The sequence below is a fragment of the Etheostoma cragini genome, chromosome 4 (genome assembly GCF_013103735.1).
Source record: "Etheostoma cragini isolate CJK2018 chromosome 4, CSU_Ecrag_1.0, whole genome shotgun sequence".
NCBI classification, from domain to species: Eukaryota; Metazoa; Chordata; class Actinopteri; order Perciformes; family Percidae; genus Etheostoma; species Etheostoma cragini.
In genome coordinates, this window is record NC_048410.1 from 12,459,290 (window position 1) to 12,485,510 (window position 26,221).

The 26,221-nt window shown below is 39.1% G+C and overlaps 3 protein-coding genes across 13 annotated transcripts in view; 1 reads left to right on the plus strand and 2 right to left on the minus strand.

Annotated features, from left to right (window-relative positions):
* Positions 1 to 7,189, plus strand: part of LOC117943391 (AMP deaminase 2-like) — a 31,028-nt gene extending 23,839 nt beyond the window's left edge. For 2 of the 8 annotated variants that reach the window (XM_034869485.1, XM_034869480.1), the window contains exons 4-18: positions 230 to 298; positions 2,025 to 2,136; positions 2,238 to 2,424; positions 3,035 to 3,173; positions 3,257 to 3,346; positions 3,452 to 3,581; positions 3,731 to 3,925; positions 4,070 to 4,201; positions 4,305 to 4,468; positions 4,790 to 4,920; positions 5,035 to 5,194; positions 5,325 to 5,445; positions 5,800 to 5,973; positions 6,086 to 6,196; positions 6,495 to 7,188. In XM_034869485.1, the coding sequence (XP_034725376.1) occupies positions 230 to 298; positions 2,025 to 2,136; positions 2,238 to 2,424; positions 3,035 to 3,173; positions 3,257 to 3,346; positions 3,452 to 3,581; positions 3,731 to 3,925; positions 4,070 to 4,201; positions 4,305 to 4,468; positions 4,790 to 4,920; positions 5,035 to 5,194; positions 5,325 to 5,445; positions 5,800 to 5,973; positions 6,086 to 6,196; positions 6,495 to 6,710 (2,131 nt within the window). In that variant the 3' untranslated portion in view covers positions 6,711 to 7,188. Of the gene's footprint in view, positions 1 to 229; positions 299 to 2,024; positions 2,137 to 2,237; positions 2,425 to 3,034; positions 3,174 to 3,256; positions 3,347 to 3,451; positions 3,582 to 3,730; positions 3,926 to 4,069; positions 4,202 to 4,304; positions 4,469 to 4,789; positions 4,921 to 5,034; positions 5,195 to 5,324; positions 5,446 to 5,799; positions 5,974 to 6,085; positions 6,197 to 6,494 lie in introns of all 8 variants that reach the window. The other 6 variants (XM_034869487.1, XM_034869486.1, XM_034869483.1 and 3 more) reach the window with 5 other exon arrangements.
* A 3,641-nt stretch (positions 7,190 to 10,830) lies between these two features.
* On the minus strand, positions 10,831 to 18,266 carry eps8l3a (EPS8-like 3a). 3 transcript variants are annotated; one of them, XM_034869491.1, is made up of 20 exons: positions 18,089 to 18,266; positions 17,454 to 17,630; positions 17,261 to 17,334; positions 17,102 to 17,166; positions 16,855 to 17,013; positions 16,322 to 16,471; positions 15,712 to 15,776; positions 15,506 to 15,633; positions 15,221 to 15,411; positions 14,504 to 14,609; positions 14,278 to 14,351; positions 14,106 to 14,180; positions 13,562 to 13,707; positions 12,932 to 13,076; positions 12,766 to 12,812; positions 12,586 to 12,682; positions 12,341 to 12,448; positions 12,067 to 12,152; positions 11,295 to 11,427; positions 10,831 to 11,192 (listed from the first exon to the last, which is right to left on the minus strand). In XM_034869491.1, the coding sequence occupies exons 2-20, from the start codon at positions 17,525 to 17,527 to the stop codon at positions 11,181 to 11,183; spliced, it is 1,935 nt and encodes a 644-aa protein (XP_034725382.1). In that variant the 5' UTR covers positions 17,528 to 17,630; positions 18,089 to 18,266; the 3' UTR covers positions 10,831 to 11,180. The 3 variants fall into 3 exon arrangements, with proteins under 3 accessions (XP_034725382.1, XP_034725383.1, XP_034725380.1); XM_034869492.1 differs by having other exon boundaries at positions 17,454 to 17,532; positions 18,089 to 18,257; XM_034869489.1 differs by having other exon boundaries at positions 17,454 to 17,542; positions 18,090 to 18,245.
* A 3,019-nt stretch (positions 18,267 to 21,285) lies between these two features.
* Positions 21,286 to 25,346, minus strand: irf6 (interferon regulatory factor 6). Of its 2 annotated transcripts, none has more exons than XM_034868440.1 (8): positions 25,077 to 25,346; positions 24,581 to 24,755; positions 23,952 to 24,147; positions 23,759 to 23,857; positions 23,380 to 23,631; positions 22,330 to 22,722; positions 22,035 to 22,153; positions 21,286 to 21,691 (listed from the first exon to the last, which is right to left on the minus strand). In XM_034868440.1, exons 2-8 carry the CDS (start codon positions 24,752 to 24,754, stop codon positions 21,461 to 21,463), a joined length of 1,464 nt encoding a protein of 487 aa, XP_034724331.1. In that variant the 5' UTR covers position 24,755; positions 25,077 to 25,346; the 3' UTR covers positions 21,286 to 21,460. The 2 variants fall into 2 exon arrangements, with proteins under 2 accessions (XP_034724331.1, XP_034724330.1); XM_034868439.1 differs by having other exon boundaries at positions 24,581 to 24,759.
* Between the last annotated feature and the right edge of the window lie 875 nt (positions 25,347 to 26,221).

A 26,221-nucleotide genomic window follows, 5' to 3' on the forward strand; every position in this document is an offset into this window, starting at 1 on the left:
TGTGTGTTCGTGTGTGTTCGTGTGTGTTCGTGTGTGTGTGTGTGTGTTCGTTCGTGTGTTCGTTCGTGTGTTCGTTCGTGTGTGTGTGTGTTCGTTCGTGTGTTCGTTCGTGTGTGTGTTCGTGTGTGCATATGTCTGGTCTCTCCCTTTGTGTGCTTAATTTCTTCTCACTACCTCTGGTGCCCATCTGCCCTCTGCCTTGCTCAAACTGTTTTGCGCCACTGCCAAGGCTTGAGCCAGAGATCTTGCTCCGCGCCAAACAAGACTTCATGAAAATCGACAGTGCTGCAGACCTAGAGTGAGTGAGATCTGCTACAGGTTGTATGTTTTGTTTAGGGAGTTTCTCTTTGGTTGTTCACTTTCTTTAAGTTTATCTATTTTTTACTTTTATTCTTTGAATGGCAACTACAAACCTGAATGTTTTCTTCTTTATCTATCTATTATTTCTTTATACTTAATAATGTCTCGTCTAAAAGCACACTGAACAAAATTATAAACGCAACACGTTTCTTTCTCATGAGCTGAACTCAAAGATTTTTTTCTATGTACACAAAAGGCTTACAGTTAAACTGCACATTTTAGGGTGGCCTTTTATTGTGGCAAGCCTAAAACACACCTGTGCAATAATCATTCTGTCTAATCAGCATCTTGATATGCCACACTTGTGAGGTGGATGGATTATCTCTGCAAAGGAGAAGTGCGCTAACACAGACTTAGACTGTGCGTGTGTGTGTGTGGCATTTTTTAGCCTTTATTAGATAGAACAGCTTTAGACATGAAAGGGAAGAGACAGGGGAACACCATTCAGTAAAGGGCCGCAGGTCAGAATCAAATCCATGACTACTGAGTTGAGGACCAAGCCTCCGTACATGGGCGCACGCTCCATCAGGTGAGCTACCCAGTCGTTTTGTGAACAATATTTGAGAGAAAAAAGCCTTTTTTGTACTTAGAAAAATTCTTAGATCTTTGAGTTCAGCTCACGAAAAATGAGGGCAAAAAATATATATAATTTTGTTCAGGATATTTAGGAACTCTGGACTTTACTTTATCTTTAGAACCACTGCAAGATTATCAGCATAATGAGATGAATCACATCTTCCCCCTGCTGTTTACTTCATATATGTACATGTTCTCCTGCTTTCTACTCTCTAAAAAGACAAAACTCTTTGTTTTAAAAGTGTGAAGTCTGTATTTGCATTTTCTGTTTTCGATTTGACTTCCTCTGTTTTCTTGGTAATGATAATATAATATATTAGACAGACTTACAGTCCTGGTTATTGGACAAATCTGTAGGTTATGTTATTAACTATGGAAGTTTATAATATAGATACATTGACAATTTACAAGCTGTTACCGTATGTGTGACGTGGGTTTTAAAGGTAATTGTACATATCATGCTGCAAGATGTTTGTCTCACCAAGACCCCAAGAACCGAACCACTGAAATCCTGTGCAACGACTTAAAGAATGATGTTGAATCTTCTGCATCCAATCTTCGGTGCCTAAAATATTCTGCAGGACAGAACTGTCAACCTTTTATGTGTGCAAAGCTGACAAACAATCAGTCACATCTTATATTTCTACAAAATACTGAATACAGGTCTGAATGTCTATTTAACCCTCATGTTGTCCTTGGGTCAAATTGACCCGTTTTAAGTTAAATTTATTTTTGTCACAAATAATAGGCCGTCAAAATAAGCGTTGAAAATATGAACCTTAAAAATATTGTTTTGAAAAAAGAAAAACCTTGTTGGTTATGAGTGTTGAGTGAGTGTTGTGTGTTGATTATAGTAAAAGGAATCTGAATACTGTCCAGACCAAGTGTTTCAAACCATTAACTAAAATAATGGAGGATGCTGGAATTACAAATGTATAAAGCCATTATTAGGATTATCTTCTCCTTCATTTTCTTTTCTGCTCTGTCTTATATCCACGTTTTCCATCTCTGTGTGTCTTTGTCTGTTCCGCATCTGCTTAGCGTCCTCTTGTTTTAAACTCTCCTTTTCTCTGTCTGTATCCATTAAGGTTATTAAACGAGACGAATGTGGACTCTGTTGATGATGGCTTCAGGGAGAGGAAAATGCCAATGGAGAAAGAGTACCAGCGGGTCTCAATATCTGGAGAGGAAAAGTGCGGGGTGAGGAGTTTTTTCCCATATGATTTGTATGTCTCCATCAGCAGTTAAACTCCAGTAAGGTAAATTCCCATTTTTATTTCTGTGTATTTATATCTTCTCAGGTGCCCTTCACTGACCTGGTAGATGCTGCAAAGTGTGTGGTGAAAGCATTATTCATCCGGGAGAAGTACATAAAGCGATCCATGCAGTCCTTTTGTAAGACCACAGCTAACACCCTGCAGGACCTTGGGATGAAGCCTCTGGATCTGGCAGACTATGATGATATAGCAGAGACCCCTGTAGATGCTGGTATATCATGCACACACCAAACATTGTTTTACAGTTGAGAAGACTCAAAGGGTTTTGTTGAATTCCAGGAGATTACTTATATCCATAGACTGTAAAAAATAGCTTTGTTCACTCAAGGAGGCTGTAATGGCCAAGCTCTACACTTAAAAAACCGCAGACATGGCGAGGTGACAGAGAGCATTTTTGTTTACTCCAAATACAGCCTGTAGTTAGACTGCCTCCTTCTTTGGCTTTCTTTATTTTTTCTGGGAATACTGTCAACAGAAAGGCTACAGGGGTTTCATGAATACTTGGTTCTGTTCCACAGGGGAAGTTTATTTCTATTAATGGTGTACCTCAGAATATCAGGAAAGATGAAATCAGCTGGCAAAAAAAAAAAAGAAATTCCAAAAAGTATTTTCAGCTTCTTTTCAGCTTGCAAAATTCTAATCTAGATCTAATTATTAAATTGAAACACAATAGTCACCTCACTTGGGACCACTATGTAATAAAACAAAAAACTCAAACAGCGTGTCCCTCTTATCTGAGCAATTACATCATTACTTCCTTATTTTAAGACTTTCTTTGGAACATAGATGATATAACCTATTTAATATCAATTTATCCCCAGATGCCCCAGTCCACCCACCTGTCTCAAAGACACACCCCTATGACAAGGACCCCAAGAATATGCCGGCGGACACAGGATATGGTTGCAAGATGGTTGATGGAGTAGTCCATGTCTACACTAAGAAAACCAACATGGACAAGTATGTGTTTGTACCTATATGATGATGTTTTAATAATAATAAAAAAATGTTTGTATAACTTATATACTGTTCTCTTTTTTTAGAATCAACGAACTGGACTTGCCCTATCCTGACCTGACGGAGTATATTGGAGACATGAATGTTATGATGGCCCTCATTATCAATGGCCCAGTGTGAGTGTTTCTTTGATACCATCATTCTACAAATGTCAGTCTTTTGTGGCTCAGTGTTTAATGTAAATTAAATATGTTTGGGTTTCCTCTGTATGGTGTTTACAGGAAGTCTTTCTGCTACCGCCGCCTGCAGTACCTGAGCTCTAAATTCCAGATGCACATCTTATTGAATGAGATGAAGGAGCTGGCAGCTCAGAAGAAAGTTCCACACAGAGACTTCTACAACATACGAAAGGCAAGAGCCAACAAAATAGCAGTCAAAGTCAATCTATCACAACTATTTTGGTAACATCTATTGACTGGTGTTACTTGTCATTATTCTCACAACTACGAAAATGTCATACATACCTGCCTCTCACTTATTCTGCTCATTCCCAACTCCAGGTGGACACACACATACATGCATCATCTTGCATGAACCAGAAGCACCTGCTGCGATTCATAAAGAGAGCCATGAAGAAATACCCAGAGGAGATCGTTCACATTGAGCGTGGCGTTGGTCAGACCCTCAAGCAGGTTTTTGAGAGTATGAACCTGACGGCCTTTGACCTGAGTGTTGACACTCTGGACATGCATGCGGTGAGAAATGGGAGCAGTGGTTGACAGGATATAACTAAAGTTGTGCTAAATATTTTTAGAGATTGTGTACAAATTCAAAACACTTGTGTAACACATTTTGGATAGATGCGAATTAGGTTTGACTGGTTTCCCTTGACTTTTCAGGACCGCAACACGTTCCATCGGTTTGACAAGTTCAATGCCAAATACAACCCCATTGGAGAATCCATCCTCAGGGAGATCTTCATCAAGACTGACAACCACATTGAAGGAAAATACTTTGCACACATAGTTAAGGTGTGAAATAATTCATATGTTAAGTATTTATATCCCTCATCCAAACAATGAGAAACACATACACAAAATGATGGATTGATACCTCCTGTTACTATTTGTCCAGGAGGTGATGTTTGACTTGGAGGAGAGTAAGTACCAGAACTCTGAGCTACGCCTGTCCATCTACGGTCGCTGCCGGGACGAATGGGACAAGCTGGCCCAGTGGGCCCTCAAACATCGAGTGTACTCTGATAATGTGCGCTGGCTTGTACAGGTGCCCCGTCTTTTGTAAGTACTACCTCCAACTTGCTTTACCTTGAAGCCGTACTATTGTGACTGGCGGTCAGTTACTTGGTTATATTGACAGCATAAACCAAAAGGAATTAATCTGTCTGATTTACATTCTTGTGTGAGAGTAATATGCATATGATACAACAATCTTTCCATCCTGGTTCCAGTTTACTCAAGGAACTGCTTAACTAGCGTCAACATAAATTATATTATCTAGCCTCTACAATGAAGCCTGTATTTGAAATAAATTATTACAAAAACAAAATAGTCATCTCTATGATAACAACAAATGTCACTGTTCGATCACTACCTCTCCAGTGACGTGTACCACACAAAGAAGCAGCTGGCTAATTTCCAGGAGATGTTGGAGAATATCTTCATGCCTCTGTTTGAAGTCACGATCAACCCGCGCAGTCATCCTGAGCTGCATCTCTTCCTGGAGCACGTGGGTATCATTTCACAAGAAATACAAACTTTCCTGATGATGCACCTTAAAAGAGACTTAGTTTTTTGATGCTTTTGTTGTTGTTTATTCCGTCTGTTGACTGTGTGTCTACAGGTAGTTGGCTTTGACAGCGTGGACGATGAGTCTAAACCTGAGCACCACATTTTCAATCTTGACAGTCCGCTGCCAGCCAACTGGACAGAAGAAGACAACCCACCCTACTCCTACTACCTCTACTACACCTATGCCAACATGACTGTGCTCAACCACTTGCGAAGGTATGGGCTAGCTGGATACAGTCATAACACACAATAATCCTTTGTTAGACCTCACGTCTATTCATTTAAACACATAATCATTCACATGGTGTTTTAATGTTGTTTTTGTAAATACATTTGACTGACACAGACGGAGAGGCTTTCACACATTTGTGCTACGACCTCACTGTGGGGAGGCGGGGCCAATGCACCACCTGGTGTCAGGTTTCATGTTATCAGAAAACATCTCCCACGGACTGCTGCTTCGAAAGGTCAGGACAGCTCATACTCGTTGTCTCTCAGAGACGGGTCTGGAAATGTTTACCATGTTGAAATAACCTTGTTCAAATGCTGGCTGTGTTCTCAAAGTAATTTGGAAAGCTCTCATATTTGTTGAATTTTCTCTTTTGGCAACCTGACGGTGTCAGAGAGCTTGATTGAAGTCCATGGTAATTGTGTAGCAACAACTGGAAAAGATTGTATTGGATTATATTTTAGGAAGCAATAAGAGAGATACAAACTATTGGCTCATGCTTGGCCTTCAATGATGGAATTACATAAAGGTTCAATTAAGTTATAAGATTGAATTTGTCTGTCATTCTCTCTTTCTATTTAATATCCATCAGGCCCCAGTGCTGCAGTATCTTTACTACTTGGCTCAAATTGGCATCGCTATGTCACCACTGAGTAACAACAGCCTGTTCCTTAGTTACCATCGCAACCCACTGCCGGAGTACCTGTCCAGAGGCCTTATTGTCTCTCTGTCCACTGATGATCCTCTTCAGTTCCACTTCACCAAGGTCAGTATATAGTTTTGTCTAAATCCACACACGACTTACATTTAAGGCACATATTGCAAAAAGTTGACCAAAGTGATGAGATTTTTAAAAAGAAGAGTTTGTTTGGGTCAAGGAGCCTCTGATGGAGGAGTACAGCATCGCTGCTCAGGTGTGGAAACTAAGTTCGTGTGACATGTGTGAGCTGGCCAGAAACAGTGTCCTCATGAGTGGGTTTTCACACAAGGTAAACATTATACCTCTTCTCATTTTGTGTATTCAAACAAGTGACATACATTCGGTTGCCTCTTTATTATAGCGGAACAGCTGTATTAAATTGTACAGTTGTACCTAATCAAGTGGCCACTGATTGTCATTTAGTATGTGACACAACCTGCATTATTCTCTGTAGACCCATGAGTAGTAGGGGGACATTTTGAATCTAAAATGAATGACTAAAAGAGTTATCATTCACATCATTTTGTTTCCTTTTGTGTTTTACACATATCTGAACTGCCCACTCATGTAGCTTCTCTTAATTCCAGGCCAAAAGCTACTGGTTGGGCCCCAGTTATTTTAAGGAAGGTCCTGAGAGCAACGACCTTCGTCGTACAAACGTCCCTGACATCCGCGTTGCGTACCGCAGTGAGACACTCGCCGAGGAGCTTCAGCTCATCATTCAGGCTGTGCGCACTGAAGAGCTCGACACTATCAATGAGGAAGAGTCCCTGTCCATGGGTCCTCTCCCGGGACAACGCTGAAGTCACAATAACCAGGACTTGTCCTGTAAACCCCCAACCCTGTGGTCCACCCAGCATGAAACCGAAGAGACGTGGTGTGAGGGTAATTGTGTTGCATCCTACATAAAGTAAAAACAACTAACCATCACTGTAGCCACAGCTACTAAAAAGCCAAGGATACAGTGCTGCCAGAGCACTTCAGCGTCAACATTCATGTGCGTTATTTTTAGGTTGCAGGAAAAGTTTTTAATCCCATATTGTTAACGTTTCACATTCATTCATAGTCAGTGTTTTCTTCAGCTCGTTTTTATAACCTCTGTTTCTGTTGTTCTTTGTGGTGGCCTGTACTAGGGGTGGGAATCAACAAGGCCTCATGACAAGATATCATCACGATACTTACGTCACCATACAATATAATTGCAATTTAAAAAAAAAATATTCTGCAATACATGCAATTTTATTATTTTATTTATTCCCAATTTCAAATGATGTCTCCTAAAGGAAACTTTTTCAACATCTGTTTTATCTCAAAAGATACGATTCTCTGTTTGTTCATCTCACTTTAATTTTATTGCTGTAAAATGGGATTGTCAAGCAGACAAAATGACCAACACATATATGATAATCTGTGGCTTCTGTGTATCAATGCAGCATTGCCACAGAAAATGTCGGGATACGATGCTTTATGGATTTCTTCACCCCTAGCATGTACAGTCTCAGGCTGCCCACCACCAGCGTTCCTGGCGAAGGAACAGCAGAGAAACACTCGTCAGAGACGCTTTAGGGCAATGTTTATTAGTCCATGCTTTTGACTCTTTGTCCTGCCAAAGCCATCAGATGATCCCTGTGATTTATTCCGTTAGTTTACGAGATGTTTTAATTCACCAGACACATTACATAGCATCTAGTATCGCTCTAGTATCTGTGTACTATAGTACTACTTTCTCTACAGTAGACCTCTGAATGATGCTTCTCTTCCACATTAGTCATGCTGCTTAACAGAACCTAGTGCATCTATCATCTTTATTATACAAATGTATAAATAAGGATTGCAGATGTAGCTTTATTGAAATAATACAGATAAAGGTTGGACACACCTACACAAAAAGCTTTTATGTTTGAAGCTACGTCTGGTCAGCTTAAAGCTTGGAGATGTACAGTAACCGAATTGGAGAGACAAGAGCGTCTCTTCTGTCTGAATGCTGTGGCACCGGAGATCTCCCGTGAATGGTGCTTGGTGTGGTTTCAGATCATTTACTGGCCAAAATGCACACAAAGAATCTTTGTTCCGTGATTTTAATGGACTCAGAAAGTAACATAAAATAAAAGAAAGAAGAGACTTCCTGGTGGTTGACTGCAAACATTCCACAAAGCTAACACTCGTCTTTTAGATGCAAATTAAATCCAGTAAATGTCCAAAGCTAACTTGGCTTGAACCACAGCACAAATAAGCGTGTATGGATTTAGCATTGTCAGAGGAGAACGACCTTTTCACTACCGCACTATTCCCTCATTCCTTCCCTATGGACAAGGCAGAAAGTTAAGGAGTTTTGCCCCCTTTGCATGCAGTGCACTGTACATACTGCACCAAGCCAAGACTTCACAGTGCCTTTTCATTTTTAGCTTTGGGCAAAAAATGCCCAGTCTTTGCCTTCATCACCTGAATTGCATATTCTTTCCTCAGTCATGTACAGTAGGCCTCTATGCTGTCGTAATATCCACACAGATAGAACTGAAACCACCCAGAGCTGCACGCTTGGTGTAAAATAGCTTTTCCTCTTGGCCTTCAGTTGACGAGGAAATTGGATTTCTAGTCCTCTGCTTAGAAGTGCTTTTGTTGCATGCCTGCATGAGTAAAGGATGGCAGGAGAGAATAAGTTGTTTACAGCAAGCTGTAATGTAAAGCATCTTAACTAATTCAGGGCTGCCAACCAGCTTTTGAGTCATAAATCTGTTCTGCAACAAACAGATTTAAATTTAGCATTGCTTACCATGTAGAAACAAGCAAACCATGCTGGGACATGGTTGGGAGTTTTGCATGGTTCTTGTAGCACTTAGTTTTTTTGTTTTTTTTAAACTTGCCCCAAATCTGCTCAAAGCTGGGATCACATTTTGTACGTCCCACTCATCATGTTATCACACCACTCTCCCTGCCGCTAGACACGGTCCAACTTCCGATCCAACTGTGAGCATTCTTCTTAAAGCTAGATGCTACTGTGGAGTAATATTTGAAGAGAAATGTCAGCCTTTATTTGATTAATCAATCGTAACATATCCGTATACGTACATGTTTTGGTTTATAGATGATTAGGATGAAAGGTATTTGTTTTGTCTCTTCTAGGGATGAGAAGTGAACTGTTCTAGGGATGCATCAGAGTTGTGTGCTGAACATGGTGTTTGTTGGATTTCATTTATAAAGTGTATTTTTTCAAAAGGAGATTTAGAGATAAGACATTTTATATTCCCAATATATTGACATCAAGGTTTAAAACTTATTTTTTGCTGGATATAATTGTGAATTAGCATGTGATTTGGTTGTTAATCTGATTTGTTAATCAGACACCATATTTCAGCGTGTGTCCTGCTTATTTAAAGTAGATGTTCATTCTCACACTTTAGTTTTTGTTATAGCACACCTATTTCACTCTATGTTTATTGTATGTGTGTTAGCTAGCATACGCGCACGCACACGCACACGCGCACGCACACGCACATACGGAAAACAGCACTTTTTTTATCCCATCAATGGAATTGGCTCTTTCGTTTTTTGTAGTTGCAAAGACTCGTTTAAACCATTGATCTTGACTGACTTGTCCAATAGCATTAGTCCGTAGACTGAAGCACATATTATAATTATGTCCAAGTATTGCAGCCTCATTTTGTTATTGGTCTTTCCTAGTTTTAATGTTGGACAACCATCATGTTGACTACTTTGCAACATTTGTTTTGAAGGTAATTATAGAATAAGTGCTTGATGACAACGTTCCCTGCTGTGATGCATTTCCACTGAAAGACCATTAGACTCTGGACTGCCCTGAATCTTTTTCCATCCATTCTTATTCTTTATTTTTTATAAAGGACAACATACATTTATTAACATGAATTAATAAAAATGTGCCAGTGTTAACCAGCTGGCTAATTTTCAAATGTAGTCCTTTGGCCAGAGGATTTTAGAAAAAACAACAGGAAACGGTAAGACATTAGTACAGGGTAAACTAGACAGACATTCAGCTTTCAGCTTTGCAATCTGTTGTTTACTCTACTTATGTCCCCTTCATGGTCTCTTGTCTTTTACAGTCACCACAGAGCCACTTGTCTGTGCACTCACACAACATAGTGCATCACACCTCACAAATACTTATCCATGATAGTTGTGATGTTGCTGCTCTGTGTTGTCCCCAACAATAGCAAAGCACAACTAATGGTTTGATTTGATTTTTATTTATCTCAAACTTCTTATATTGAAAAAAATAAGAAAAACACATGGTTATTTTTACTATTAATGAATAAATTGATCTTTTTCTGGATTAGTTGATCAATCGGTTGATCTATAAAATTGTGAAAAATGCCCATCATAATTTATTATATACATATGTTGATGTAGTAAAATTGTTTGTTCTAGCCCAACAGTCCATAATTCAAAACTATTTGCCTCACTATCATTAACAGCAAAGAAAAAGATACACATGTAAGTTCACATTTAAGAAGTTTAAACCAGTACATTGGTCATTTTTATTTTATCAATCATCACAATTGTTGCTGATTATTAACTAATCAATTGATCCCAGTTTAAAGATGCTGGATTGGATGTCCCCTCTGTGATAATGGGATGCCAACACAGAAACACACCTGTTATACAAATATATGCTACGATTTATAAATTACTTCAAATCTATGTCACTGTGCATTAATTACAGGTATTCTGATGCTCACACTCAAGCTATTTTGTGTTCAGCTAACATTTTATCTTTGTTTTTACGCAATCGTCACTTTTTAAAATGGAATTTAAATTTTTTTCCCTCATTTTATGTCCATTGATCTGTAGCCATATTGTCTGAAATGGATTGCCAGTGTTTAACAAATGCTTCTGATGCTGTCTGAACAATGAAATAAAGCATGTTTATTCATTCAATACTTTGTGTTGTGTCAGTTAACTTTTATTTACATGTTACATAGTGACCACATAGATTAGACTTTTGCTCAACCCATTTTGTGTAACATAATTAAGACCCAACAACTTTTAAATTTGTCCACCAATTTCACAACATTTTTGAATGATACCAGACAACAACTACTACTACTACTACTACTACTAATACACATTTCAAAATGACATTTTATTTGATACAAGGTTTCAGAGGATAATATGCTTAACAAGCTGTGAAGTTAATCTCACTTATTGCTTTATATTATCGAATCGCTTACAGTATTTGGTCCATTTGGTGATTTTGTATTCTCACTCCTCTTTGATGTTCTCTTGTTGGTCTCATTTTAAATGGCGACCTACAGTGTTAAAAACACAAAACGGTGTCACAAAAGTGTCTGTGTTTATGCCAGCATTCATAGGTGGAGAGAAATTAAGCTGCACTGTGGTAAGTCACTTACAGCCATGGCAGACTTGACCGCTTGTAACTGGAAGAAGACTCGTCCCCCTTCCTCTGGACACATTGTCTTCAGTTCGTCTCTGGTCATCCCCAGCAACATAGAGCCGCTCAGCACGGCCAGGCATCGTACAGTGCTGCAAGAGATAAGTGATAATCGATCTGTTGTTACTCAATTCTGGCGTTCATTCTAACAGAATAAGTGTCCCCTAACCAAACTTAAATGTGTGTCGGTTGAGTACACGTGTTTTACGTTACCATGGAAGTTTATTTGAGACAAAAAATTGTATTTAGTATTGCACTACAAAATAGTTTAATCCACCGAAAAACTCAAAGAGATGAGTCCTGACTTTTGGTTCCTTATCAAGTAGTCAAGCTCTAAAAACACTAGATCCTACATTTCACATAATGCAACTCAAACTATTCCATTGTGGCCACAAAGGTCAATTATGCCACAACGCTTTCACTATTCAGATTTTCACACAAAAAATAATTAATGAATTTGTTACAATCTTGTTTTGTCCTCTGAATGCCTTTTCCGCCAAAGCAGTGGGGAGAAACAAAACCTATTGCTGTTGAAACAGCTGATTGATTATTTTAGTTTGCAAATTGAGCTGTAAATTTACATCTACATTTAATGACGCGTGTACTGTACATAAATCTTTAACAATTCACAAATCTATCGATTTGAGTAGGTTTTTTTAGGTTAATTCATCAAATCTAGCTTTATTTTCTATGGTAATTAAATACTAACTGTAATGACTGTATGTACTTACATCTTGCTAAAGCCCTTGTCTTCGAGCCAGGCTTTCACTTCTGCAGGCTTGGACTTCTTGGTGAGGATAGGAGAACCTCCAGTCTGCTGAGAAAATGTAATAATAAAGCACTGTGATTTCACATTTTGTAATCATTCTGGTCTTATTTGAGTACTCTTTTACTCAGGTAAATGTCAGCCAAAAGGTCAAAATTACTAAGATGTGATGCAAAAACTTTTGAGGCTTCCAATATTAAAGAGTTTAAGATAACCTGTGGTGCGTTAGTGGTACCCACTTCGATAGGTTGCTTGTCGACATGAGCCTCCAGAACATTATTAGGTACAAAGCCTTCCTCCCCTTTACTGTTCCTCACTTTCCACCACTGTTTGGACATGTCCAGCAGCTGTGGAAGGACAAAGCAAAGACTAACCAGGGCCTTAGAGAAATGTGGGCAAGTGCTTTTCTCTTTGTCCAACCTTTCTGTAACTAATGCCACTCAAATAGACCAAAGAGTAGTTGGTTAAGGCCACTCATACTCACCTCAACTATTTCTCCTTTTCTGACGGTGAGTTCTCTGTGGTTTCTTGAGATGAAGTCATTCATAACCTGTATGTAACGCGGTTTTGACATACCTGAGCTGAAAAACATGAAAGGGCATCACAAATGTAAGTCTGTGGCATTCACATGACATTAAATTCTACTTTATGTGCTTGTGCCTACCGTGTTCTTTGTGGGGGGTGAGGTGGTGGTGTCCACTTGGCTGAAGCCTACACACAAAAAGTACAAAGTCTTGTTATGCTTTTTTTTCATTTTTTTTTCTCCCTCTTCTCTCCTAATTACCTGTCTACCTGAGCTGGTGTCATACCGAATGTTTGATGAGGTTTACCTGGCTGGGTGCAGGTTGTTGAGGTGCCTGTCTTCTTATAGGTTCACTGGGTTCAGGTACTGCAGTCACATCAGGGGGATGCCAGCCATCAAGGAACTCCAGAGTGTATGTTGGGATGTACTCATCATCTTCTGGCCATTTGGTACTAGTAATATTGTCAAAATCATAACTGATTATTATCTGGACACTTATCAGACAGACACACATAAGTCTGACATATTTAACTGAACCAAACTGAAAGGCGTAGTCCACTTGTTGAGGAAGTAAAAGTATCAATGCAACAATGTTGGCAATTAAAATCCTAGTTAGGTAAATATGCATAGTACTATCCGCCAAATAATAATAGTATCTTGAGTGAAAGTAGTCATTCTGCAGATGATTGGCATGAGCATGTTATAGCAGGTGAAGCCATTTTGAACTACCTTATATGCAGTTAGGTAGTTTAGTCCAGTTGTTGTCCTCCAAAGAGTCAGCATAAAAGGAAATACTAAATTAAAGGACAAGTACTTTAAACTGTACTTAAGTGAGGGACTGTACCAACATTTTTCCTGAGATGATGCTTAGATTTTGGTCTCATGCAAATAAAAAAAAGCAACAGCTTGGTAGGTCCAATGCTGTCCAGTGTCTCACCTAGGGATGTTCCAGGCGTCTCCCAGAGATTGCCACAGCTGGTCCTGTTCTGCGGAGGCCTCATCACTCAGGAGGCGGATACACTGAGGCGTCAGCAGCGGCGCCACAATGGTCTGGGGCAGATCCTCCGGGCAGTGAGATACCACCTGGTGAGGAAAAACATGGCTCAGGTGTGCAGTAGTGCCTGCACACTGGATTAGGGCTCCCACAAAGAGTTGATGAGACAATAAAATCAACATATAACATATTAAAATTACATATTAATTGGATAAAATGATCCAAAATTTTACAAATATAGATATCATTAAAATGCATTCAATACAAAGAGAAATTTGCATAAAAATATGTAAATTAAGTGCCACTTATTCAACCCAAAGGGTGTAGGTAATAATGTTAGGTCAAAGGCTGAGCTTAAACAAAAAATGGTAATACATTCTTTTAAAGAAGACCAGTGATAATAAATTCTAAAAGTCATATCGTACATGTGTTCAAGTTACTCAATATTACAACTATTAAAGGTCAGTCAAATTTCAGTGATACTTACAAATGCTAATGTGGAGAACAAGGACTGAACAAATTCAGGAGCGCTGGGATTATTAATCATTCCATTGAGCTCCGCCTGTCAAAGGAAACAAATGTCTGCTACACATACTGTACACTACAAACAGGAAGGACACCACCCAAAATGATGATATGGAATGTGATTAAGGACATACCACAACGTTGAAACCACATTTGATTTTATGAAGACACACTTCAAACTCTGCTGCAGGGGGCATACCGTCCATGACTAAATAGCAACACAAACACATGATGAAGACTCACAACTGATGATTTTCTTTATGAAATCACATTTGTATACAGAACATTCCAGCATGAACTATGTACTGTAATTTAGATAAAGTCTACATGTATTTGCGTTCATTTTCTGCATGAAATTACCTTTTCCTTTTTTCTTTTTCTTCTTTTTCTTTACATTTTTAGCTACTACTGCAGCTACTTTTCCCATGAAGATTTCTATGTCACTTACAATATGATTCAAGATATCCTGGAAAGAAAGAAAGAAAGAGAGAAAGAAAGAAAGAAAGAAAGAAATCAGTAATTTACACATTCAGCAATACTGTCACTAAACATGTTAAAAATAGGCTAAAAACAAAATATGTCACAGGTTATAATATAATCATCACCAATAAATTTGCTCCTGATGATTATAATACGTTGTCAATGGTTAATAAATACTTTAAGCATCTATAAACATATAGCTAGGTATTACCAGTGGACAAATAATCAAATTATCATCTCTAGATCATCTTATAGATCACCCAAAAATAACAAGGCCAAATTACTGTTTGATGCTTCATAAATCCTTTATTAATCATTAGCTAACCTTTTATAAGCATTAGTTACAACTTTGTAATAACCATTGACAAAGTGTGAACTATCTATCTAGATTTTTTAACTAATAATGTCATGTTACACTAATGATACAATAATATAAATTAAAATACAAGTAAAAACTGATTATCAGTCATGTTATACATTATTAATTAGTAAACAGTATAAATCATCATTTAATTGTTAAACAACTAAACAATGCATTGGCCTTTTATCAGTGATGGTTTTTATAAAGAAGTGACAGTGTATCAAATATACACTCACTACGTTCCTGTCCAGGTCTGTGTATTGGCGTGGAGGAGACACAGGTTCTTCTTTGGTGGTGGAGGGCTGCGGGAATGGTACCTCCTGTCTGGGAGGTGGGGCCTCCTCCTCCTTGTCCTCATCTTCGTCCTCCTCGTCTTTGTCATCGTCCTCGTCCTCCTCCTCCTCCTGAGGTACAACTAGTTCCTCCTCTATGTGCACAAAGGAGACAGAAGGTTTGTATTGATTTTGACTTTATAATTAATAATCCATGTGGCAGTTGTACATCTCCTGTCACAGACTCACCATAGTCAGGAGCCAACCACTGGGGTGCCGGGTCAACTGCAGGCTTCTGCTCTTTAGGTTCAGAAGATTTTGCAACATTACAAAGTTTTTTCATTCCCTGATGACCAGCCATTAGTCCTGCATTGTTGCTTCAAAATGGGTGAGAGACGGTTTTAGGAATAAAATCTATTTTCACGTCCATGTTTTCACTGACTTTGGATTCTTACCTGATGCTTGAATCATTTCTGCTGCGGGACAATGCTCCTTTGAGATCCCGTTGAACGTAGTCAGCCTATGAACAACAAACAAACATTAAATCCTTAATTTGCTTCACTTAGAAGTCCCAATAACATAATGTTATAGATAGATAGATGTTTATTGATCCAAGAAAAATGGGAAATTCCGGTGTTATAGCAGCAAAATCAGTCCCAAAGCACAGAATATAAATATAAATGAAATACTAGGAAAAATATACATATATACAATATACATGAAATAATAATATGAATAAAGTAAAAAGAACAAATATTTGAATATGTACAGGATGGGGAAACAAAAGTGTGCAATTGCTTAAATAATATGCTAAAATGTTAAAATGTATGCTAAATGTAAATAAACAAATTGTGCAGGTTGCATTAGTGCAGTGGTGTGGTGTCCAAAAGTCTTATCTAGCACCTAGTGATGACATGTTAAAAAGTGACTATAACTTCTGTTCCCTGAAGGAGAAGAACAAGATGAAACACAGATGGTATGGGGGTGTTATGTACAATACTATTATGTTTTCAACTGAGTGAATTGGCGGAAAGGAAACTGCCATTTCCATTGGTTTGTCCTCACCCTGACATCCTCACAGTGAAACATGAAGACAGTGGTGGTGTGTTTTTCCCCGGGCTGGACTGACACTGTAAGCAGGGATTTAAAAACTCCAGTGTCCAGCACAGCCTTTAGTTCCCGGATGTCACTGAAAGCCATGGACTCCAGCTCCTCCTGAGAAACACAAGTTATGCAAACTTACACATGAACCACATTATAGACCTGTGTGCACACACTGTACATTTAAATTAAAGAAAAAAGCTAAGTAAAGTATTTTCAGGTTAAAGTCCATTATCATCTGTGTGGGGACCACAGAAAAAAAAAAAATAGACTGTGATCATGTAGATTGACTGTATCAAACACAGTGCTTTCATGATTGTGGTGATCAATTGAGTTGTGATCTGGTGACTGTGACAGCTATAACATATGAGTCATATCTATTTTCATGCTAATCTAATCATTCAGTGACGCATACCCTGTGCGGGGTCATTGTCATCTCGGAAGAAAGATTACAACTTCAAGTTGTCACCTGTCTGCAGGTCTCACATGCTGCTCACCTTGGTTTCAATGTCTGTGAGCAGCAGCTTGGCACCGCGCACCTCCAGCAACATGTTCTGACCCCACACACGACCCATCCCGTCCAGCAGCTTAAGCCGTTCCACACAGTCCGCTACGCTTCTCAACTCCTTCCCGTTCAGGTCACAGGTGAACAAGTGCTGCAGCAGAGGCACATTAACCCTCAAGATTAAACATTGCATGATTCAGAAAGGGTCAAATTTGTGTGGATAATGTTACGTATGATACCTCTACTCTGTACTGGAATTTGTCCATCATCTTGTTTATTGATGCAGCATACTCCATCCTTTGCACTGTTGATCGTGAACCAGAGCTCTGTATTATTCATGAAACTGAACTGAACAGGTGTAACCACTGATTAAGGTGAGTGGAGCAGTGTTAACTTACAGTAAATTTCCTTTGCACTGGGTTTCGACAGACTTGACACTTGTGACGATACCTCATCCATAGTGGAGTAACCACTGTCACAACAAATACGGGCAATTTACAAATTTGATCAACTGTTGATGAATAAATGAATGAATTAAAAACAATCAATCAATTAATCAATCAACTACGTAACATTTAGTTAAATCCATACTTTGACTGGATCGATCCTGTGTAGCTGCTGGTGTCGTTGCCATAGGGACTGTTTCTCTTGAACATCTTCTGCATCGGACCTAACACACCGGGCGTGTAATATGTGATATGAATTACACACCACAAATGTGTAATGCCAGTGGTAAAGCTGTGTCAGCAACCGGCATCTGAAATAAACCTATAAATAATTTCTTTTAAGACGTTTTGCCATGCCATCAGTGTAGATTCAAAGCTGAATGAAGAATAACATTTCATGTTTTGTTGAGTTTTAAAAAATAAGACTTTTACAAATATCTTATTAGTATAAATTATTAAATAGGTGTTGACAATAATCAACTTGTTATAGTCACAAAAGTCCAAAGGTAAATTCTCTGTTTGAATACAATAAAATAAGAGCAACATATTTCAAACAACAAAACAGTAGGAATGGTTAAGTTTATTTCACAAGAAGTCCTCTGTCTGTTCTATTTAGATCAGTTCTTTTTTCAATATGAATAAAAGGAAGATTTTGGAGATGTAGATTTCGTTTGAACTGTCACGAAGAAAATGCAAACAAACAGCAACCATTCACTACAGATCATTCACACAAATAACAAAGACCTATCCAGTTTTTGTGCTGATTAATAAAGAGCTTACCTTTGATGTCTGCTAGATCAATTTTGATATAGTATTCACCCTTTAGTACAAATGCAACTCATATTGTGTTCCTGTACTCAGTCAACGGCATACAACCAAGACTTCCTCATAAAGGAGAAGGACAAAGTCCACTGTCAGTAGCAAAACGAGCTGTGGGATCCTTTAAGTCGACTTAGTTGAATTTGTAAGTTCTTTGGTGTGGCATCCTGTCTGAGCAAAGGTTACCAGATACGGAGGAAATTACCCTCGAAAAGCTTAAAGGTCGCCAGGTCTATTAATACACTTGTGTGCCCTATCAGCATGTAGTCATTACTTCCATCTTGTACTGCAATGTTGTGGAATTGCTAATATAAAGAAAAGATAATCCTTTATCAGTCCCACAGCGGGAAATTTGCAGTGTTTCAGCAGCAAAAGGGATAGTGCAAAAACATCATTAAAAAAGCAAGATACAATAATGGACTTATATTGCACAAAAACATTAGAAAGTAAAGTAAAACAGTGACTGGGGTAGGACATGTTCTCCCTCAGGGTTGATAGCTTTGCCTTATTTCTTCTTTCTCCCACCTCCACCACCTTGTGCAACTGCCACTTTGCCAAGTTTGAAAGCCATGATGTGTCTCTCTCATGGGTGGTCCAAATTCAGGTCTGACCTCATAAGGAGCAAGATTCCAGATTGGCCCATCTGAACTGTCATTTTCTGAAAGGCAGAGCAGGATACCCAGGGCTCAGTTTACACCTATTACCATTTTGAGCCACTGGGGGACATGCTGGGGGAACTCATATTAACTTTAAAAAAAAACTCATAAAGTGACATGTTCACGCCATTGGACCTTTAAAAGAAAATTCATCTCATTATTCAACATCCAGTTTTATATGCTCTTTCCTAATTCCCCCTTTATCACTATAGAAACAGCAGTTAGGAAATGTCAGTACTGTGTCCATCCAGTTGGCAGGCTGGCTCCACAATAAAACCACAAGCCCTTGGTTTTAATGTCACACTGCCAAACATTAACCAAAACACATCCTTAGTCATGTAATGAACACACGGTAAACACCATGATCATATTTAGCCCAAAGGATCTTATGCCATGTGATAATTATACAAAATAGAGAACTTACAAGGGTATCCTATTTATTGTCGTATTTAAATGTTTTTAGATTTTGGTGTTTAATTTGAGTCACTGGGTCACATTACATGGATGATAACAACAAACCATTATTTTCTATTAATAAATTCATGAAAAAAGAATTAAACACACATTAGTAATTTAGTGTGCCACATAAGACCAATTTATCATAATTTTGTAATCATAAATATCACATGTATTTTTATTATATGGTCTTCTATACTCCACCTGGCCTGCACAAACCTTTTTGTTTGTTTTGAATATAAATAATTGGATCACAAAAGAAATTTTATAATTAATCCCAAAAATGTGGTCTAATTTTCATCAAAGTCTCTATATTAGACAAATAAAACAATAACACTCAAATAATGGTTGAAATTGTTGATAGTGATTAGTTGTGCCTTGTTCTGTATAAATCATAGGAAAAAATACTGACACTCATCTCTTCACAAGCTGATGTGAACCATCTCTTGTTCACGTGCTTTCAGAGTACTTTAGCTCGCAATATTGCAAATCTAAATATCTCCAAGTTACAGAGATCCCGATTGATGTCTAAGCAATAACAAAAAGGTTTGAGGGCTATAATGGTGCTTTAAGAAGGGCACCATGGAGAAAGCACGGTTCTCCCTTAAAATAAATTGCTGCCATTGTACCTCTTAAATTGGCAACCCAAATGCCTGTTATTGTATTTATCTGCAGAAACAACCTACACTTTGGAGTAATAAAGCAAACTAATCGTTAGGACATCATCCTTGACGTGAAGCATGAAGTAGGAATCCCCATGGTCTGTGGTCATTTTGCTGCTCTGGATCTGAACAACCATTACAATGCACTGACACATTTGAAAATGTTTAAATTTAAGGGTAGCTGTCAGTCATCTGATACTTGCACTGCTGTAAAATAAGGTCTGATTAATTACTAAACCCAAGGCTTCACTTTTCTTTTCTAACCTAACTTTAAATGTTCCAGCAAATAATTGTATGAATACACCAAAAACATGTAATCCTTCTGGCAGATGTAGCTTGTCCATTATTGTAACTTTAAAAAAAAGAAAAAAAAGAAATCAGACCACATTTTATGACTAAATTACACAAAAATATATCTAAGGGTTCTCCAACTATTTATTGGCACTGTATTTAAACAATAATACACTGACATCCCTAACTCAGCCCCCAGCTGTTCAACATGAGGGTGGGAGGGGCATCCATATTGTACTCATCCCAGATTTGCTGCTGTTAAACTAAACCACTGGCATCCAGCAATGAGTTAACCTGCAGGAGAACTTGCAATCATCTGGAGCAGTAAAAAAAAAAAAGGTTTGTTCAACAACGCTTTGCACAAAGTTAATATAGTTGACAATTTCCACCCAAAAACAAGTTTACTATATCTGTCAACAGTAAAGTGGTTTAACTCTAGTTATTGACATTTTTTATTGATAAAATAAACATACAATCACAGGATGAATTCAGCTTGACTTGAGACATTATTGAGTACCCCAAAGTGCAGTGACATCTATAATAAAAAATAAAAAAGATCAATATGGCTGAATATTGTTTAGTTAAACGGCTACCTCAATATTATAAATGGCTTAAAATCAAAGATATGAATACAAAAATATCTGCCAATATAGTTGGAAACATAAAATAAACTGAAGACAAAACAGCAGGCCATGTAACCAGAAAACACTTCTGTCAAATGGAAAGACTTTTCGTTATAAACAATTGAAACACCTAATTACATGTGCTGGCGTGGATCTCAAACAGCAGAGTACAGATGGACTGTTTAGTTATTAATGAATGGAAGAAAACCATCCATACTTAAATTGGTATTGGCCTAGCGTTTATCCAATATCAAAACATTTGATATGGAGGTCAAAAGCTAAAAAGGTATTCTGCGCAGTTTCTTGAATCCAGGAAAGTTTGGTAATCACTAACCCATTTTGGATAAATAAAGCACAGGAGGATTTCTGTAACTCATTAACTACGGTAAATGTTCCCTTTCAGCAAGCAGGATTTTGGCTCATGCAGCCACCAAATCCGTCTACGGTTACTGCACAGTGAAAGCACTATATACAGAGTCAGCATTGTCACGGCACATTGCTAGAGAAGAGAATAAGAATCCTACAGTATGGTGTGCACACTTCTAAACATAATTACACATAAGTACTTCTTTGCTAACAGCAGGTAACTCAATAGCGGTGTAAAAACATAAAGCGATGTATGTTCAGTTCAGAGTGCGGGCTGCTTCACTGTGCCTGCAGAGCCTGGACGATGTTCAGGCCTGAGCTGGGAGGTAACGCCCAGCCGTCCTGGCCCTGGTGGGTCTGTAGCAGGCAGTACAGCTGCTTTAGGTGGGTCACTATGTTGTCTTTAATATCTGGAATTGAGATCTGCAGGCGAACACTGCCGCTGTCGAAGGATCGCGTGTTGTCTCCAGAAAACATCTCGCTTATCATCCGGGCCACCACTGGAACAATCTGCAGGACAGAGGACCAGTATGAGTCACACAATCAGAGACTCCTAAAAGTACAGCCTTTTGACAGTCCTGCAGTTCACATGCAACAAGGATGAATAGTGGGTCCCCAGTAAGAGAAGAGAAGAGAAATATGAGTGGTGTAAAAAAGGTGTAAAGAGCTGCAGCTTAAGTTAAATTAGTAGCTTTTATTTCCTTTTAATATGTTTAAGCATCACCAGTTAGATGTTTGAATAAGAGTTCCTGCTTGTGTCTTTTATAAAATAATCATGGAAAAGAATTTTCAAACAATGAAATATTCTGCAGATTAATATTCCTATTTAGTTAGTTTTAGTTTTAGTTCTCACCTGAACCATGATAAGTTTCCTCTCTTTGGGCCTCCCATCAGGCCACTCCTCTCCAAAACACAAGTTGATTTCAAAGTGAGGAGGGGTTGATGTCTGGTTACGCTGGTGGGTTATCACTCCTGCACACCATACAAACAGATGTATTCGTATTACAATTTCTATTTATTAATTATTTAAGAGCTGCAAAGACCATACATTGAATTATATATATATATATATATATATATATATATATATATAAAAAAATTCAAGTTGTTTAACAAATTGTCCCAATAAAAGTGAGAAATCTACTTACCACTGAGAAAAGACTCCAAGCAAAAGAGTTTGACCTTCCTCTGGCGCTCTATAAGATTTGGAGCAGTTGGATTTGGAGCACAAGGACCAGACCAGTACACCTTGCACTGGCAGAGACGCACTGCATAGATATCGTGACCACTGACCTCCAGGATTAGGCCTCTGTCCATCACGTCCAGCAGGCGGTTAGTGAAAATCCTTTGCTTGTCGTTGGTAATGTGCTCTGTGGTGGGAAAGCGCAGCTGTTCCAGGTTCACGGGCCCAAACAGCTCCTCCTGGTTGACCATGGGGCCGAGGTCTCCGTAGAACAGCCTGCAGCCCTGCGGGTTACTGACGTTCGCGGTGGGACACATCTCCTTCCCTCTGTACAGGAACTGTACCTCCAGGTCCGTCACTGGGTCAGAGACAGATGTAGATGCAAGTTAAAACCATTTTTTTATGAAGTTTTGATCAATTTAAAGAAGGACAATTCACCCAAAAAACAAAAACTTCTTCCCCTGTACATGAAGTGCCCTCCAAATTTGGAAATATTAAGTGTAGGTCAACTTTCATTAAAATATATGCCTGTAATTTTCTTACTGTCAACAAATGAATTGATCCTTCTAACAAGTACTGGCTGTGGCCTATTTTTTACTGTGATAGACCTCCACTGTCCAAAAACCATTACAAACATCAATGAGACACATTGTTTCTCTGGCTGACATATTCCTTTTTTTACCGTAGTTTATTTGGAGTCAATCCCACATACACAGTCCTGCTGCTGTAAATAGGCCTACTCACCAAATCATTGTTAATAATAGTCCTCAACATCTGATTAATAAAAAATACATTATCCAGTTGTATTATGACTGGGTCGAGTTATAGTAGCTATCCCCAAAGCTAGAGCAGGTGTCCCCACACCTCATCAGCCTGTTCCCCTAATCTATCTGAATCGACCCACTGCAGCCTGGGAAACAGAAGGAAAAAAAATTGTTCCTCCTTTCCGTGAACCGTCTCCTTAATGATGTGTTACGATCACTGGATTTCAACAACAGAAGATCCCTATACTTACTTGGGAGGGAACTGATCCACATTTCTGGAGAGGCAAACATGGCGTCGGGTAGAGGAGGGGGCTGCATTGAGTGATCAGGCAGAGGAGCAGGAGGTGTGGGGTGCATCTCCACATCCACAGGCTCCTCTTTAGGCCAGATTTTAGCACGCTCCTCTTTGGGCCAGACCCCATTAGAAGGGGGACAACTGGAAGGCTGCATGGAGGACTCTGGGGTCATGGGAGACCACATAATGTGAGGGGAGGGACTGGTGCCTAAATAAGGAATAAAAGAATAAATTCTCTGTTAACAGCAATAAAACTGAATTGCTTTGCTCTTTGATGTACTTCCAGGAAATAAAGAATACCATACACGCGTAAGGTATGAGGAGAAGTCATTTACCACTGGATGGGTATGGAGGGAGAGACTCTGGTGTATCTGGAATATCTTCCTCACCACCATCTTCCTCATGCGGAGTCCATGAACCAGCGTCTGAGGAGCCTGTGGGTTGAGTATTACAAAATTAAGTGAAATGAAGGAATATTTGTAATCAATGATAACAAAAGTCTGTCATCTTTGACCAGCTCTTATTTACCTTGGTTGCTGAGGGGCTGTGGGATTTCACAGACATCATATATCTTCAAAGGATTCATAGGGACCTCTTTGGTGCCATCATAGACCAGGTTAAATTCTCGACTTTTGTTCAGGGCACATCTAAGCTGAGCTTTCCACTTTGCAGGATCAGGTTCATCAACTCCCTCTTGGAACTTTCCGGTCTCCACAGCCCACGCCTGCAGGACCAAAACAGAGCAAGGGTATCAATATAGCAGGCCTGTTTTGCCTTTTTTCAGCAAGGTGTCCTAACATCAATGTCTTCTACCTTAACACAAAAACAGACCCAATGTGAGTACATATGCTGTCTAAATGCCCTATGCCCACATGGCTGTCCTAATCCTGGAAGCCAGGGACAGCAGGGAGGCCTTATGTAACTGTGTTGCAAAAAACAGATGTTGCTCCAGCAATATATGCAAAAAGCTTGAGTTAAAAAAAAAATCATATTTAACCGGTCTGAACTAGTATAACCCTAACTTAAATATGGGGTCCAGCACTGCCAAAATAAGTTCTGCCTGCCTGCCTTTGGGTAAACAAACAAATGATATATTCATTCATCAACGGCTGAACTTTTTGTTATCATTACATCAAGTGAAGGTCACAAATGTTAACCTTAAATATGGTGTCCTCGTCCTCGTGCTGGGGTGTGTGTCGCGTAGCGTGTTTCCATGGGATCGTGAAGCGCATGGCCTCGCGGTCAATCCACACCAGACCCGGGTATCGCCCGCTGTCCACCTGAGCGACCAGCCAGGGCTTCAGGCGGACACGTCGAGGGGTGACCGACATCCTGACTGACAAGACAAGACAAACCGGTCAGTCCACTGTACAGGCCTGTGGTTAGCTCATTTCCCCAACCGCCAGCGAGCTTTGATATTTATTTCTCAGTGACAAACAAAAATGTCGTGTTCACAGGAATCCTGCACGTCCAGTTTACCTTTACCTTATTTGCCTTTTTTCGTCACATTAAGCTATTGCAGCTGATTCTTTTATCAAATATTGTTTGATATGACACCATGTAGTTGTATGTGACAAATAGGCTACTGTATCTTCAAACTCAACTAAACAAAGCGACCAAACACGATACTCAAGAACGAGACACATAGCGTACCTGTGGCGAACCAGGAAGTCGGAGAGGTCTGCCCTCGCCTGCCTGCTAACCAGCAGCTGGAGATAAAGACGTGTTTCCTCTGTAAATGCCCAAACGCCTAAAGATTCCCTCTAAGAAAAAGTTCACCGCTAATCACTTGGACGAAGGTGGGTGAGAATGACAACAACTTATCTCGGAGTGTTGTTCGCCGCGTCCTGGCCCTTCCTCTCTCCTCACCGAAACTCAGGTACAGGCGTGACGTCATGCCGAACACACCTTTTCTGAGCAGCTGACGGGATAGTTCATTGAACACGTGGACAAGACACTTCATATTTTTTTCTTCCATCTGAGCATTTCCCTCACTGTCAGCCAACCTCAACTTCTGACACAGATATATCGAGAATAATTAGTCACATATGCATACAATGAGCCAGATCTCATAAAAAATAGCTTAAATGCTTTAGTAAGGCGAAATCTAAATCACTTTATTTCTCACAAGACAGTTATGGCAATATTAATATTTTATGAATTTCAACAGCATTTGCCAAATTTAAATTCTGCTTGGATGTTTTCTGTTCTAATACAGGTGTGTAGCATATAGGCTAACGCACAGAGATATCATCCCGATCACCCGATCCTCTTTTGTATTATTTTCTTCCACTGATGTTTAATACGATTGCTAATAATTTTTTTTCTAATGTAGTCCTACCCGGCTATTACGCTACAATTTTTATTTGCTTTGAAGAGTAGAAGAAAACAAACACTGTTTGTCTTTAGGATGTAATATAACTGGTCTAGCATAGGCTATTCATAAATTGGTCTACATTGTAGAAGACAATATTTAGGCCTATGACTCATCCAGCACCCCTCAGGCAAAGTGGGAGTTTCCATAGAAAAGAACAGCACATTCACTATGAAGTGGCTCAAGAAAAGTGGGTAGTTGATGATCCTGTCACTAGGCTAATTGTAGCCAAACAGCCCGACAATAACAAGCCACTCCCTGAAACTACTTAGAACTTTGAGAGTGTGTGCTTGACCTCCAGCTGTGCAAATCTGGCACATCTGGTTTCGGCACATTATCCATAATGAGCCTTTTGCCCTGTGTGTGATGCAATAATAATAATAATAATAAAAACAGATTGCAGGACAAATATAGCACTTACAGA

Bases quoted from the DNA above. Each gene is read 5' to 3' on its own strand.
- eps8l3a (XM_034869491.1), bottom strand. From the start codon at position 17,527: ATGCAGAAGATGTTCAAGAGAAACAGTCCCTATGGCAACGACACCAGC. The intron at 13,077-13,561 runs GTGAGACACTGG...CAATATTACTAG, and splicing joins GACGCCTGGAACATCCCTAG to TACCAAATGGCCAGAAGATG. The intron at 12,683-12,765 runs GTAGGCACAAGC...CATGTTTTTCAG, and splicing joins CACCCCCCACAAAGAACACG to CTCAGGTATGTCAAAACCGC.
- irf6 (XM_034868440.1), bottom strand. From the start codon at position 24,754: ATGTCGGTCACCCCTCGACGTGTCCGCCTGAAGCCCTGGCTGGTCGCT. The intron at 23,858-23,951 runs GTAAATAAGAGC...CTCAACCCACAG, and splicing joins ACAGCCCCTCAGCAACCAAG to GCTCCTCAGACGCTGGTTCA. The intron at 22,154-22,329 runs GTAAGTAGATTT...TATGGTGTGCAG, and splicing joins CTTGGAGTCTTTTCTCAGTG to GAGTGATAACCCACCAGCGT.